This window comes from Diadema antillarum, unplaced genomic scaffold, assembly GCF_040938485.1.
Source record: "Diadema antillarum isolate AM-2024a unplaced genomic scaffold, OU_Dant_1.0 seq00000570_RagTag, whole genome shotgun sequence".
Lineage (NCBI taxonomy): Eukaryota > Metazoa > Echinodermata > Echinoidea > Diadematoida > Diadematidae > Diadema > Diadema antillarum.
Genome location: NW_027271508.1, coordinates 1,278,363 through 1,294,243, shown reverse-complemented (window position 1 = coordinate 1,294,243; position 15,881 = coordinate 1,278,363). Strand labels below are relative to the sequence as shown.

General features: G+C 37.6%; 1 protein-coding gene across 1 annotated transcript; it reads left to right on the top strand.

Annotated features, from left to right (window-relative positions):
• Window positions 1-1,216: 1,216 nt before the first annotated feature.
• On the top strand, window positions 1,217-9,755 carry LOC139735359 (uncharacterized). Its single transcript, XM_071646104.1, has 6 exons — window positions 1,217-1,375; window positions 2,727-2,991; window positions 5,027-5,240; window positions 6,078-6,287; window positions 7,154-7,361; window positions 9,450-9,755. The coding sequence occupies exons 2-6, from the start codon at window positions 2,759-2,761 to the stop codon at window positions 9,680-9,682; spliced, it is 1,098 nt and encodes a 365-aa protein (XP_071502205.1). The 5' UTR covers window positions 1,217-1,375; window positions 2,727-2,758; the 3' UTR covers window positions 9,683-9,755.
• Window positions 9,756-15,881: the final 6,126 nt, after the last annotated feature.

Below are 15,881 nucleotides of genomic sequence, written 5' to 3'. Positions count from 1 at the left end.
AAAAACAAACTTATTTTCCGGGAAGGGGGTTGATATTGCCACTAAATGACAGTCTTAATTAGTGATGGTTGAAATTTCTCAAGGTTAACACAAAGGAACGCTTTTCGGTGAAATCATATATATGAAACCTATGATGTATCGTCTGGGATAGGTGCATGATAGGTGTCACATTTCACAGTATAGGAATTTGAGTTTCCAGGTTGATTGATAGGCAAATGACAAGTACTAAAGGCAAAACTTGTGAGAAACATTCAAATGACACGATATATTTGAAGATTAGTTCTTTCTGAGTAGTCTTTTGAAAATACTGAATTACAATGTATTGTGTGATACCTATGTCACATGAAAAAATAAAGGGAATAATAAGAACACCATTACAGGGTATTTCACAACCATAATTACTTCATATTTTGGTCCCTCAGCAAATTACAGCCAGGAAAACCCTCACTATATCATCAGAATTGGAACAGAAAAAACATTCAAAATCTGACGGACATGGTTGTCAAGTTTATGATTGCCATGGCAACCAGCAATATCGAACATAGCTAAATTAGGCCTGTACAGAATCAAAATGTTTGCAATAAAATATCAAAAAGGTCATCGAATTTGGTTAGTGAAAAATGGTAGGGATACAGCGCTCCCCTTGGGCTTTCTAGGTTTGGAAAGGGTTCAAGTAGAAGCGCACAATAATATGATTGATGCTGTGTTTTGTTTAGGCCTATTGGTGCGTTGTTTGTGTGAGTGGGTTTCTCTTCTTTTTTTCTTTTTTTTTTTTTGGGGGGGGGGGGGAGGGGGTTGTGCAGCAGCACATCTCGCCCAATGTATTGCATGCCCCTCCCCCCAAATCGTCGTTTGACGCATCGTCAGATCACAGATGGCGCTCACATTTGAGTGGATTTTCATCATCCAGCTGTGGTGCGATGCATACTTACTGTAAAAGTGGAAATTTTCGCCGTGTTGAAATTTTCGCGCATTTCGCTCAACCAGAAACTAGCGCGAAAATAAAAGCATGCGAATATTTTTGCCTGCCATACGTTCCTGTGCATGATGTCTTAAAAAACACGCAAAACTCTTCTGACCCGGCCTAGCGCGAAAAATTAGTCACGCGAAAATATCCACTTTTACAGTAGTACACTGTGGATGTCAAAATTAGGCACGATCGATCGAACACACTCATCATAAGGATCGATCACTGCATATTGTATCGCACAAAATCAAGCATAACGCATAGCATTCAAGGGATCAAGCAGCTGAATTTCGAATGTTTTATGCATGCGCAGTGTTTTGTGAATGATCTGTGCTATGGTGGTGCTGTAAAGCCTAGATAGATCCGATAGATCTACGTGTAGTGCTCTGCCGAGAGCTAACGTTAGAGGTAAAGTTCATCGATCATCATTAACATTTTGTAAAGTAAGTCTTCAGAATAAAAAAACGTCCGGTGAAGTCAGTCCCACTCATTACGTTTTTTGTTGTGAATTGCATTGCAAGTGCTGTTAATCTAAATATTTGTGTTTGTGCTGAATGCTTTACCTGTGATACAACTAGAGATCTAGTAAAATAAAAGAAGGAAATGGTAGGTGTGCATGGATGGTGTGCATTTCTACAGTAGTATCATGGGGGGTTGGGTTTCCGGACACATAAGTTCGCGCATGAAAACTTACCTATTTTACATGGAATGCACCCTCGACGTTACCATAACTGCGTCTGCGACCAGCCCCAACGGGGCTACCTTTACCATAGCCCGACCAGACGCTGTAAGTACGCTGTGCGCGACGTACCTACGTACAGCGACTGGGCTGTGTATAGTTACCTTTACCATAACCGCAGCAGCGACCCCATACGGACAAATACGTACCGTACAATGTAACTGTGTTACAGCGCCCCGCGACGGGGTTACCTTTACCATAAAGACTTGATATAGACTCCTCATATTACTAGACAACATACTCTGAAAACGGCGTGCATACATGATAATTAGCTATGTCTGTAACAGTTATAATTATTGCTGTGAAATTTCATGAAACCGCAGTCATACGTTTCATTAAATCATGGTCCATTTTGAAATTTCTGATTTTAGAATGTAATTTTGGTAATTTAATCATGTAACGTTATAATGTGGCATAGAGTCTACTCGTCATAACGTTAGAAATACACACCATGCACGCCTTCCATTTCCTTCAATCATGGTTATGACGTACATGAGTGGACAACAACAATATCAAAAAGAATATATATATATATATATATATATATTTTATATTAAATCACTTTTCTAGCATTATATGAAAAAGCACTTGACTATCTGCTTTCAGAAAGCAGGTTAATAATTTATAAATTACTTAACATCATGATATTAAAGCTCATGCCAGTATCAAAGTAGATGGAATGTGTGATTTTCATGAAAAATGAATTTTTGTGGAATTTTCTTTGTATTATTGTCCACACATATGTCATAACCAGTAGTCTCCTCATTCAGCAGTGAAAAGAAAACTTTAAAAATTCATAACATTTGCATTGTCAGCCATTGATTGTCAAATTTTCCGCAAACTTTCACTGATGTGTTCTACTATTAAATTGTTGCTGTTTTCACTTAATTCACGTTGCTCATTTGGTTTGGGTTCCCTTTTAAGTCCTCTGACTTGATTTCTTGTCAATCTGCATATTACATGCAAGTTGTATTAAAAGTCGATTAAAAAGAGATTGATATCATTATTTTCTCTCACCAGTCGGGAAGAATCTTGGAGGTCAAGCAACAGCCATGGAGGTAGACCTAAAGCAGATACCACAATCGACTCCAAAGGAGACTAGAGGCCAGAAGTTGAGGAAGCCTAGAGACCAAGAGAAAGGATCTCTGTCTCTCTCACTGGATGACACAGGAGAATCCACACGCTCTCTGCTCTCTGTTCTCTCCCATAGTAGTGTTCAAGATCTTCCTGAGGACATCCTTGAGGATAAATCTCCAGACTCCTCAGCATCTTCATCTAAATCTTGGTATGTTGCATAATGAATTATGTATCACTTTAAAACTTAAATGGGCTTTTGTAAAGTATTAGTTTTATCAAATCACCATTTCAGATTGTAGATACTTTGCATGTCCACATGAATTCTTGCTGAAAGAAATATTTTATACATCAGCACTCTTGTAAATAGATGATCATTTATGGGCCATCAAGCAGAGATTTTAATCTATACGCTTATGCAGCCCCGACTCACAGACAACACAGCATTTTGTGTTCATTATTTTAATTCTAAAAAATAAAGTGGAGTCTGAAATGTCACGGAAAAAGCCATAATGCGAAATCAATGTCATTCCTTTTTTAATGTCTTGCTCCACTTTGGGGGTGTGACACAAACAAAACAAAACAAAAAACAAAAAACTTGTCCATTGAACAGCTTGCCATTCAGAATGGCAATTGAATTCTCAATAAGGCAGCATTTGGTACAACATTATTTGATGTGTGGGATGGGGGATGACTGGAGTGTTGTTTGTGCATAGGGACATGAGATCATTATATTTCCCAAGCAACAACTTATAAGGATACCCTGACCTCGTTTCATTCTATTTCATCTTCATTTCATTTCGATCATTTATTGTCCACATCATGGATATTTGTTTTGTCCACATGCTTTTTTACCAAAAAACAACAACAAAAACAAACAAACAAACAAATATATATATATATATATATATAGGTATATATAAACATATATATATATATATATATATATATATATATATATATATATACAATACAATGACATAAACAACATTTAAATGACATGAATACATACCTGTACAAAAGCTGTGGTCCGGCATCAGATTCCTTGTCATCTCCCTCTTCGCTTGGTTAGTTTGCGAATTAAGTCATATTCAGTCAGATGTTGTGAATACCCGAAGCGGATGACATCAGCTCATCCTTGTTAAAGTGGATCACTCTGAATCTGGTTTTATAGTCAATCTCCTGACTAGCATCTGACAGACAGACACCTTTTGGCTGCACACCTTTTCTTCTTTTTATTAAGTATGCACTGAATAAATAATGATAGTAATCAAAACTTTTATCAGTTTTATCAGTGTCCTAATGAAATCCTTACATTCTCTGAATGAAAAAAAAAAAATGCATGCACACACAATATTACTGAGTCCCACTTCAATATCTGTTTATATCACCAATTTACCTATCATCAACAAATACATGAGTATGCTGTTTCCATTTAATAATAACATTATAAACTTGAAAATTGGGTCACATTGCAAGTTTAAAAGTTATATCTGGTGCGTGCACTTTCAAGTCACAATTAACAATAACATGACATGAAATATGATAACTGCTGTTAATCCAATTCAGCTTCTCAGTATCTTTTTTCACTAATTGCATTAAAAATTCTGAAAAAAAAAGGAGCAAAAAAAAAATGAAGGAAACACTGCATGGGCTTACTAACCAATCATAATCAAACACATGTTGTCAACTAACTCAAAAAAGAGAGGCCGAAGGATGCCAAATTAGCACTGGGTGGCACAGGAACCAGAGTAAGATACTTTGTCAAAGCTAATTGTAGGACTGCATGAGAGACTGTATAGGCATTTTCACAAAGTGTAGCCATCATTAACTTTGCAAATAGGATACTTTGTGAAGTGTGCCTATCGCGCAAAGCCCAATGAATGCATTTCATGAAGTGTACCTCTAGTAAGGGACACTTCATGATAAAAAAGAAAATACTTGGACCTTGTTCTTACAGTTCTGTGATGTTTTGTATGAAGAAAATAGTAGCACTTTGACTCTGAAATTGCTATAGATCGAGAATTCACCACGAGAATATCGATTCCGGATTAGACTCAAATCAACCAGCGTGACGTATGTGGTGAAAAGGGATGAAGGGCTTGAAAAAAACGGTATAAAACTGGTTGTGCACAGCATAGAATCATTTTGTAACGTCTTATTGTTGTGTAATGCAGGATATCCCATTCCAGATGTGGTTTGTGTTAATAGCACGATTTGGTTCTTTGCTTCTTTGATTTACAAAGTAATTCATCCCAGTCGGCATCAAGATCATTATCTTCATCTCGATCAAAATCTGAGACCGAGAGCCGCAGTGGATCATCGACATACTCCCGAGTCAAGATAGAGTCACAATCATCTTCCTCACACACATCATCCAGCAAGCCTCCTCCACTCTCCCCCTGGGAGAAGTGGCTGGTGGAGAAGACTAAGCAGGAGAGGAAGAAAGCCAAGGTCAAGGTGAGAACCTGCTACTGATGCACAGGGAAAAAATAATCTCTTTTGCTATAATTGGCAAAGGGTGATCAAAAGGATCATCACTGGAGATTATTGATTCATATTAAAGACTAGTTGGAACGACTAGAGACTATCTAATTTGCCTTGATTTCCTTTTAGAGAAGCTCAAATAATTTCTTTGTGTTTTGTCATGCTTAGGGCATAAGTACAACATTTATGTAAGTTTGTACAAGTTTCCCAAGAGTACTGACTTCTGTATCGTAAACACATTCATACATAGAGACTCAAGTGAAAACATTAGATTTGCCATCTGCACACTAGTTTTGCTTATTTCTGTCCATCCTCAAATCATCAACATGTTTTTTATACAAAAAGAAAAAAAGCTGGCAGTCTTGACGGCCACTTCTTACAAATGTCTCTGGTCATCAGACACAGATATCCCTGGATGCTTACATTCAGATTCCTTATGGATGAATCAGTGGGTATCCTACAGGTTATTTTATGAGAAAACAATCTGAAATAAGGATGAGTCACTTTCCAGCAGTGTAAAGATGATAGTAATGTATTCTATGTAGCAAGGGTTGTAAGTGTGAGGTGTCTCTTACTACCAACATTGAAAAGACATATCAATTTTGATGAGATTAAGCAGGATAAAGTTTTGTGTTTTGTTTTTTTTTTTTTGTTTTTTTTTGTTTTTTTTGTTTTTTTTGGGGGGGGGGGGGTTTATGAACTCTAGTCAGGCATAATGCCTTTAAAAACTACTGAATATTGGTAGATCATTAATGCAGCAACTTAAACCTAGTTCTATATTCTCTATGTTTGTATCGTGCTCCACAACAGCTGAAACAGGAACGAGAGAAGCTGATGAAAGAAAAGGAAAACAAGAAAATGAAAGAAGCCCAGGCGAAAATCATAGCTGCTAAAGTCAATGTATGGATTGAAGAAAAGACTGCCAAGGAAATAGAAGCCCAGAAAGCCAACATGAGATTGCAGAGAATGCAGAGAAAGGTGGAGGAGGAGGAAAAACGAAGGATAACAGATAAAGCAAAGGTACGTCACTGATTTGTAGAAAGCAGTGTTAACATGACATGTACTGTAAAACTATAAGTTTTCAGGTGTATGAAACTTTTTTCAATTTCACAAGGAGCCAAGATTTGCAAAAATGAAATGCACTCGAAAGGCTTTGTCCACATAATTAATTGAATGCCAGTGACAATTCGCAAAAGTTTTGTGCTGTGAAAAAGACCATCAGTTCCAGTTCATGAAAGTTTCATGCTGAAAATGCTTCTGGTTTTACACTAAGTGTTAATGTTGCACAATCGTGCTAATATATTGGATTTGAGTCCTTGAATACTCTGAATAAAGCAAAATGATTTATATATTTATCTATGCAATATGATATATGTATGTGTCAATTCAAGCCAAAAAAGAGAGCTAGCATCAGCTTGATTGGTGCACATTGACCTTCCATGCATGTATAAATGTATGTCGTGATTATGAGGGCATGGTAAATGTAAAAGACAAATAATCAGTTTGGGGGAAAAATCCATTCATTAACATGCTCTATGCTTTAAACATACTAAATACAATCTTGTGCAACAGACTTCACATGAACCTGAACAAATACTGTATGCAAAAGAACAAACAAGGAATTGTTTATGCTGCCTGTAGTGAGGTCATTTCATGTTCTCTGATAATTATCATTGTTGGCCAAGAGTGAAATAAAAAAAGATTAATAGTTGATCTAACTGGGCTTCAAAAACATTTGTAGGAGCCAAAGTGGGCCTCGGGTTGAAAAAGACTGAGAAGCATGGCTTTACATCACATGAGTATCAGTGTGTGATGACACCCCCTGGTTGTCAGTTTGCAATGAAAGCTCACATTCAGGTTTCTCGTCTGTAAAAATGTTCTTGCAGGCCAGCTACTCTGAGTGGGCAGAGAAGAAGAGAGCTGAGGACAAGAGGCAGAAGCAGAATCATATGGAGGAAGAGAAGAGGAAGGAGGAGGAGAGGAGGGCCAGGAGGCAGGAGGCAGAGGCAGCCTACCAGAAGTGGTATGACCAGGCCGGTAAGCGAGCCCAGCCCTCGGCAGGCAGTGCATGGCAGGCAGGAGGGGCACAGAGAGGTAAGTCTACCACCTCCCAACCTCTGTTTCCAGATGCACAGACCAGAATATATCATAAACAGACCTTTTTTGTAAAATGTAGAAGTTTTCTCAAATCACAGGAAGAAACTAGAAATGTCACTATGGCGACTGGTATGCCTCCGCCATTATGCATGATTCTCCCAGTAGGTGTATAGTACAACGTCTTCACAAGGTGTGATGACAGTTTCACATAACTGGCAAAATACTGAAATGACAGATTTGTCAGAAATGTCTTGAATTAGGTTTGCTGTGATTGTCTAAGAGTGCAGGTTTGTATGTATTTGGAGAATTGAGGATTGTAATTGACTTTTGACTGACCCTTTATTAAGTGTATGCATTGAGTAATTTTCAAGGTATGAAGAAAAAGTGTAATTACAGTATACAATAGATTTTTTTTAAAAACATTTTAGCCTGGCCTTTGCCCCTTAATGTTTGGCCTTGACCTTCTGGCAGGAAATTTCCCAGAGGAGCTCCGTTAGATAATACATGTATATAATATGATAAATTTTAGGATTTGACCTTGATCTTTGATCTTAGACCTCTGTCTGATTTCACTCAAAAACTAATAAAGTAATTGTCCCATCATACATCATCCTTGGACAAAGTTTGGTGAAATTTGCTTGATCGAGTCTTGAGTTATCGCGTAAACGGATACAATTTCATGATTTGACCTTGACCTTTGACCTTTGGCCTTCAGCCGATTTCACCCAAAATCTTATCAAGTAATTGCCCCATCATACTTTATACTTGGACCAAGTTTGGTAAAATTCCAGTCAATATTATTCAAGTTATCGCATAAACGAATGTGGACAGACGGATGGACAACCCGAAAGCATAATGCCTCTGGCACCACTTTGTGGCAGAGGCATGAAAAGAAATCATACGATAATGCAGAGTATAAATGTATACATATAATCAGAATGTTATGATACAGAAAGCTTTTAAAGGACAAGTTCACCTTCATAGACATGTGGATCAAGTGAATGCAGCTATATTTATGATAGAACACATCGGCAAGAGTTTGGGGAAAATTGGACAATCCGTTTAAAAGTTATGAATTTTTGAAGTTTCTGCTTAGTCACTGCTGGATGAGAAGACTACTACAGCTTGTGATGTCACATGTGTACAACTATATAAAGAAAGTATAAGGAAAATTCAAGATATTTTCACCTTTCTCGCATAATAAAAGAACACTTGACTTCCCTCTTTCAGAAGGCAAGGGGAATGATATTACCCTTAACATACGTCAGTGATGAGCCAAGAAAATGTGCACTTTTTTCAAAAAGTAACATTTTGTGAAATTCTCTTTATATTTTCCTTATAATGTTGTACGCATGTGACATCACACACTCTAGTAGTCTTCTCATCCAGCAGTGACTGTGCAGATACTTTAAGAATTTATAATTTTTGAACGGATTGTCCGATTTTCCCCAAACTTTCACTGATGTGTTCTACAAATATTGCTGCATTCACTCAATCCACATGTATATGAAGGTGGACTTGTCCTTTAAAGGCTTATCTGGTTAATGTCTCTTTCAGCCATTATCCACAGGTGTAAGTTTAGACATCAGGATCGTCTTGAAAAACTCTAACTTTTTATTCAGACAAACATGACTTACCTACTTTTTTTTTTTTCCAGAGTAAGAAATAGGATTTTCAGCTCAGTTGTATTTCTAAAACCTCTCAATGTTAGATATCTGTGCTTAATAACTCAAGCGTTTTGTACCAGGGTAGGCAAGAAATACTTACTAGAACATGGATTCAAGTGACCTAGGTTGAGCTTTATCAGTGCGCAGGAGTTGAAAAACGATGGTCTTGAAATTTGGCCCAATAGCAGTTGTTAAGGGCTTATTGTTGCCTTCTGTTTGCAGTTCTTCAAAGACAATTTTTTACAATATCTTTCACCTTGTGCAAGGTTGCGATCATGATTACCTGTTGAACCCCAATTCCTACCATGTCAACCTCCTCCCTCACACACCCCTCCCAAGAAAAGAATTTTATGAAATGGTCATCAAGCTTCTCTGTGAAGCATATGCTGTAATGCTTATCTTGCTTTCATTGCATTAGGTTATGACAGAGCCAGCTACCCACAGCCGGGCTACTGCAACCCCATCCCCTGGATGCCCATCCACACTCCACAGGAGCACTCCAAACCTGAGCCAAGGAGCCAGAGAGGGAGGAAAAAGAAAAGCTCATGCTCATCTTTGGTCAGGCAAATCCAGCAACCAGCCTCGCCCCCTCTGCTCTTCAAAGAGAGGGCTGCCAGGGATGGGAAGAGTGCTTGGGCGTGGCCGAGATGACAGGAAGGTGTTCTCACATGAGCAAAGCGTGACAAATAGTTCACATCTACAGAGGTTGTAAAAGCCATTTCAACAGGAACTTCAAGAACATTATTAATTATTATTTTTTATTTGACATAAAATCAGTAAATATGATGGGCATCATTCCATCAAATTCTTATGGTATTGTTATAACCTGGCAACACTGACTTTTATTTGGGAAAGGAGTTGCAGCCGCTAAAGTGAGCATTTCATTGGCTTGGAGACTAGGTGACCTGGTGGCAACTTAAGTCTCAACTGGTTGTGGAGATGTCTTTACGATGTCTCCTGGAGACTAGTCAGGTCTCCAGGGAATCACAGGAGAATCGTACATAGTTATTATTTATTTTTTAGAGACTTTTTTCAGTCTCCAGCTGGTGTAAGAGAACCCTCTGCAACTTTTTTGCGATGTCTCCATCAGTTGCATCACTTTGCAGAAACTGATTTTGTCTGTGACATTTCCGAGACATCTCTGCAAGCTTGCAGAGACCCATGGGAACCAACCTTCAACGATTTGAAGATGTTGCAAGGACATTTTGGAGAAGTCCCCACGACTGCTGGGTGAATAAGTTGTCATCTTGTTTAGAGACGTCTCGTACGTGGCCATGGAGTCCCTTTCTTGGTGAGAATGCAAGCACTTTTTTGTCATTTGAGCTGCAAGAGTCACAGCAACGTCTTCTCCAGTCAGATAGGTCCATAAATCATCAACCAGAAATGTGATTTTGATAACATTTTAGTGCACAATTCAACGGAGGAGTTGCGAGATGATGACATCATCACTTCTTACAATTTGAGTGCATTCAGTGAAAATGTGAAACACTAAGATTCCATAACACCCTTAATTTATATCTGAGTTTGATAAACCTTCTATCAGTCTGTTTGCCCAGTTTTACTCTTGTAGCTCGAGTCAACTTGAACATGGTGTGCAATTGCACTTTGAGGTCTATTTACGGGTGACCCATTCAAAGATGAACTTATTAGATCCTGGGATCAGTGCTTATAATAGATCAGAATGTGAAGGTCCAAGTCAAACATTTCACATTTCAAAATGTTTTCAATACTGCTGAAGATGTTTGAGAATGGAACAGTTCTTAGCTGTGATAGGGAAATTCACTCATTCCTTGTATAAGTAGTTTTGATTCAAAGTTTACAGTCAAGATCAAATATCAATGGACAAGAATATCTGACAATTCATTCAGACTTTGTAGGGGTATAACTATGATAGTGTTTCTTGATATAATCTGGAGCTTGAAGGTAAAACATAGTTCTCAGACAGGCTCAAAATCTATCTTCCACCACTTTTGATTTGCTTACGAAATATTGAAATGATTTACCAAAAAATTGTAAGGCTTACCCGATTTGCCAGGATAATGAGTTGTTTTGGAGCATTTTGAGATCAAAAGTGTGAAACAATAAAAGTCGGTGTACCCGACTTTTATTTCTTTAGAGCCCTCTCTGTTCATTAGTGGGTAGGTAGATCATTACATGATGATCGATTGTGCCCTTTGAATCTTAAATTTCCCAGCGAGCTGCATGCAGTGCACTCTCTCACAAAAGATCAATGAATACTGCTATGGCCCAATTCCTTGATTATTGATGATCAATTCTAAAACATTACATAGCAACCGTGGTCAGATACATTCTCAGATTACAATATGGTCACCTTTTGTGGTTAATGTTTTACATTTTCGTTATTACCCAACTGAAATTGTATTGTCACAGCATTTTTTCACACATTCTTGTGCGTGTGTGTCCATTACTGTATACGCCATATATTTAGCAAGTCTAAATTTTAGCGAATCAGAACTTCCTGACGATTTCGTGAGTGGTTAAATTCGCGATCGTGGGGTCCTGTACCGAACGGAGAAATGTATACGCGTGCGTCACATTCATATGTGATCAGTGTCAATATTTTGTGTGTCTTTAATTTCACGAAGAGCGCCTGACTCGCGAAATTCGCGAAAATAAAAACCTCGAGAAATATTCGACATATACAGTATAAAGCAAAAATTGACAGTAACTGCAGGCGTATGAGAACTATGTTGTACCTTTAATATGATTTATGTCAGTGTTTAAGATCCACTTCAATTTCTAAGATTATACAGTGTACATGTTGTACTAAAGTACTATCAATTTCATCAAAGGCAAGTTTACAGACAGCATGAAAGGGTAAACTGTGACTGATTTTTAGAAATTATATTGTTTGATTGGTGCAAGTGAACTCAATCATAATTTCTGCTGAATATTTGTGGGCTACCTGAAGCATTAAATGCCATTGTGCCATAGTTGGTCAGAAATTATCATGTGTATTGCAATGTAACCCAGAAGTTGATGCCCTGCCATCACACTACCTCCAAGCATTCTTGGCCAGTGCACCATCCAAAGTTAATGCTTTTACACTGCTAAAGTTATGTCCATTAACACCTCTTGCCTTCTTATCTCTGTGTGTTACTACATTCCTTCCACTTAAAGACCTTGATTACTGTCTAGCAAAGTCTGATTGACTTGCAAAACCATTTACCCGGTATTGATCTATTTGATAGCTGTAGTTCATGCAAATACACGTGCACAAGTTTGCCATTTGTCATATGGCGTAACTGTATGTATATTGGCATGAATACAACAGGCACAGTTCCTTGTTTTGTTTAAGGGTTGTGTTTGTTTTTATGCTTCTGCCAGGAAGTGTCACCAGAGGCATTATGTTTTCAGGTTGTCTATCCGCCTTTCAGTCCTTCTGTCCTTCTGTCCATAATCAATTTTGTGGACAACATGACTTTAAAGGGAACGTAAACCCAAAGAGCAATGTGGGTTGAGTGAAAGCAGTAACACTAGTAAAACACATCAGTGAAAGTTTGAGGAAAGTCGCGCAATCAATGCAAAAGTTATGAATTTGTAAAGTTTTGGTGTTGGAACTGCTGGGTAAGGAGACTACTAGAGGTTATGACGTATGAGTGGACTACAATATAAAGAAGATATAAAGGGAATTTAATAAAAATTCATTTTTCATGAAAATTACACATTCCATCAACTTGATACTGACATATGTTAGGGGTAGCAATTATTTTCCCTGCTCTCTGGAAGCGGTTTGTCAAGTACTCTTTCATTTAGCTAGAAAAGTAAATTTTTGTGGAATTCCTTTTATATTTTTATATTTCATCCAGCGGTTCCAACACCAAAATTTTAAAAATTCCTAACTTTTGCATCGATCGTCCGAATTTCCTCAAACTTTCACTGATGTGTTCTACTAATGTTAATGCTTTTACTCAATCCACATTGCTCTTTGGGTTTGCATTCCCTTTAAACCCATTAACTGAGGACAGGCTGATTTTGCTACAACATGCATTTCCCATAGGCACTTGCCCAAGTATACTCGGGACTTGTCCTCAACAAGTTAAAATTATAAACTATGAGGTATCCTAATGGAACTTGACATATGTATGTATGAGTGGATGAAGTTGTGCCTATCAACTTCTGGGTGCACCTTCTCAAGATCAAGGTCAAGGTCAAATTATCAAAATTTCACTATTTCCTACATATCTATGCAATTCCTGAAGGTATTTTCTCAAATATTAAGTGTATGCATGTATTACCAGATAAAGAATTTTTAGGGAAAGTCTTGGGCCATGAGGTCAGAGGTGAAGTGTTAATGCTAAAATTTCACTTTTTTATGCCTCCGCCACAAAGTGGTGCCGGAGGCATTATGTTTTTGGGTTGTCCGTCCGTCCGTCCGTACGTCCGTCTGTCCATCCGTACGTACGTCCGTACGTACGTCCGTCCACTTTCGTTTACGCAATAACTTGAGTAATATTTACTGGAATTTTACCAAACTTGGTCCAAGTATGAAGTATGATGGGGCAATTATTTGATCAGATTTTGGGTGAAATCGGCTAAAGTTCAAAGGTCAAAGTTCAAGGTCAAATCATGAAATTGTATCCGTTTACGCGATAACTCAAGACTGGATGGAGCAAATTTCACTAAACTTTGTTGGAGGATGACGTATGATGGGACAATTACTTGATTAGTTTTTCAGTGAAATCGGACAGAGGTCAAGGTCAAAGATCAAGGTCAAATCCTAAAATTCATCTGTTTACGTGATAACTCAAAACTGGATGAAGCAGCTTTCACCAAACTTGGTCCAAGGATGATGTATGATGGGACAATTAGTTGAGTAGATTTTAGTGACATTGGCAAGAGGTCAAAGGTCAAAAGGTCAAGGTCAAATGCTACAAATGTTGCAATTTCCCCCATATCTATGCAATGCCCAAAGGAATTTTCTTGAAACGTGGTGTGGACATGTACTACTGCGTAAAGATTCTCCAGAGAGAGTTTCATGTCATAAGGTAAAAGGTCAAAGGTTAGGTGAAAATGTTGCAATATCACTTTTCTGGCAAATAGTTCAATGTATCTTTGTGGAACTTGGTACATACGCATGTACTGTCTGGCAGGGATTATCTAGGGAATTTAGGGGTCATGGGTCAATAGTCAGGGTCAAAGGTCAAAGTCAACTCCTCAAAATTTTACTATTTCCCTCATATTCTTGTATATGCAATGCTTGCATTATTAGTTTCAAAACTTAATACATGCATTACCTAATGGAGATTCTCCTGGAAATTTCCAGCCAGAAGGTCAAAGGTCAAAGGTTAAGGGTCAAAGGCCAGGTTTCAATGCCCCCCCCCCCAAAAAAAAAAAAAAAAAAAAAAAAAAATCTATTTTGTACTGTCATCACACTCTTTCTTCATACCTTGGAAATACCTGCACTCTTAGAAAATTATAGCAAACCCAGTTCAAGACATTTCTGACAAACCAGTCATTTCAATATTTTGCCAGTTATGTGAAACTGTCATGGATCACACATTGTGAAGACATTGTACTATACGCCTATTGGGAGAATCATGCATTATGGCGGAGGCATCAGTCGCCATAGCGACATTTCTAGTTTCTCCATATCTCAGATATGGCTCGAGGTATTCTCATGAAACTTGGTACACATTGTACGTATGCATGTACTGCCTGACAGTGGTTCTCCTGGGATTTTTTAGATCATGGGGTCAAATGTCAAGGTCAAATTCTTATAATTTCACCATTTGATTTTTTTAAAAAGACTATCCTTAATATCTAATCTCACCCATGTGGACAATGGCTGACAGAGACATTAACCAGATAAGCCTTTAAAAGCTTTCTGTATTATAACATTCCAATTATGATTATGCATACATATACTCCACGTATACTCTGCATTAAGTTATTATCATAGAAGATAGGAATAGAATTTTTCTTACATGGAACTGCTACAAAATCAGAAACAACAGAGGACTGGAGTTGTATATTTGTTTTGACTTTTATTCGTTGTTGGTTTTTTTACTGATATTTTCTTGTGTTGTAGGTGAAGTCAACAACATTTGTGGAATCCTTGTGTAGAGTCCTACACCTTCCCAGGTCATTCTGCCAAATGATTCTTGATTTTCAGGGGTGATAGAGCAAGTGATAACCACCTATTGCAGAAATTGCATATTTTCTTAGATTATCCCTTTTATTCCCCTTTTTTTTGCTTTTTTTTCTCAGTGAAAAATAGCTTTATGAATTTGATTGTAATCTGTTTTTGTGAAGTGAATGAAATTATTTGCCCTAACATAAGCATATGCATATATCAGTCTGGAATTGTGCAATGATCATGTAGCAAATGTGCCTTCGGTAGAGAGGGAATTGAATGATGTACATTGTGTGTCTTTTCCAGAGGACACCGTGACACTTACACGGTTATCTTGCTTGAAGATGTGCCCAGATGAGGACATTGGCATAATGTTACTGAAGACTATGTGCTTCATACCTCATGTGACCTGATCTGGCTGTGATAAGGTTGTGTGTTATTGTGTTTGTTATTGATTGTGCTGTTACATGTCGGAACGTCCTACGGTATGTCTGCTCTCCCATTGTGCTGTTGTGGTTTTACTTTCTGAATCTTGATAAATCACACAAAATATAGTGAAATAAAATTTAAAAAGTGGAGACATGGAATGTATCTTTAACCAGTTTGTGTTGCTTGATCATTTTTGCTAATAGATTCTTAGGTACATCTCAGACACCTTAATGATGTATGTACATATATGTATATATATATATATATATATATATATATATATATATAGATAGATAGATAGATAGATAGATAGATATATCATGG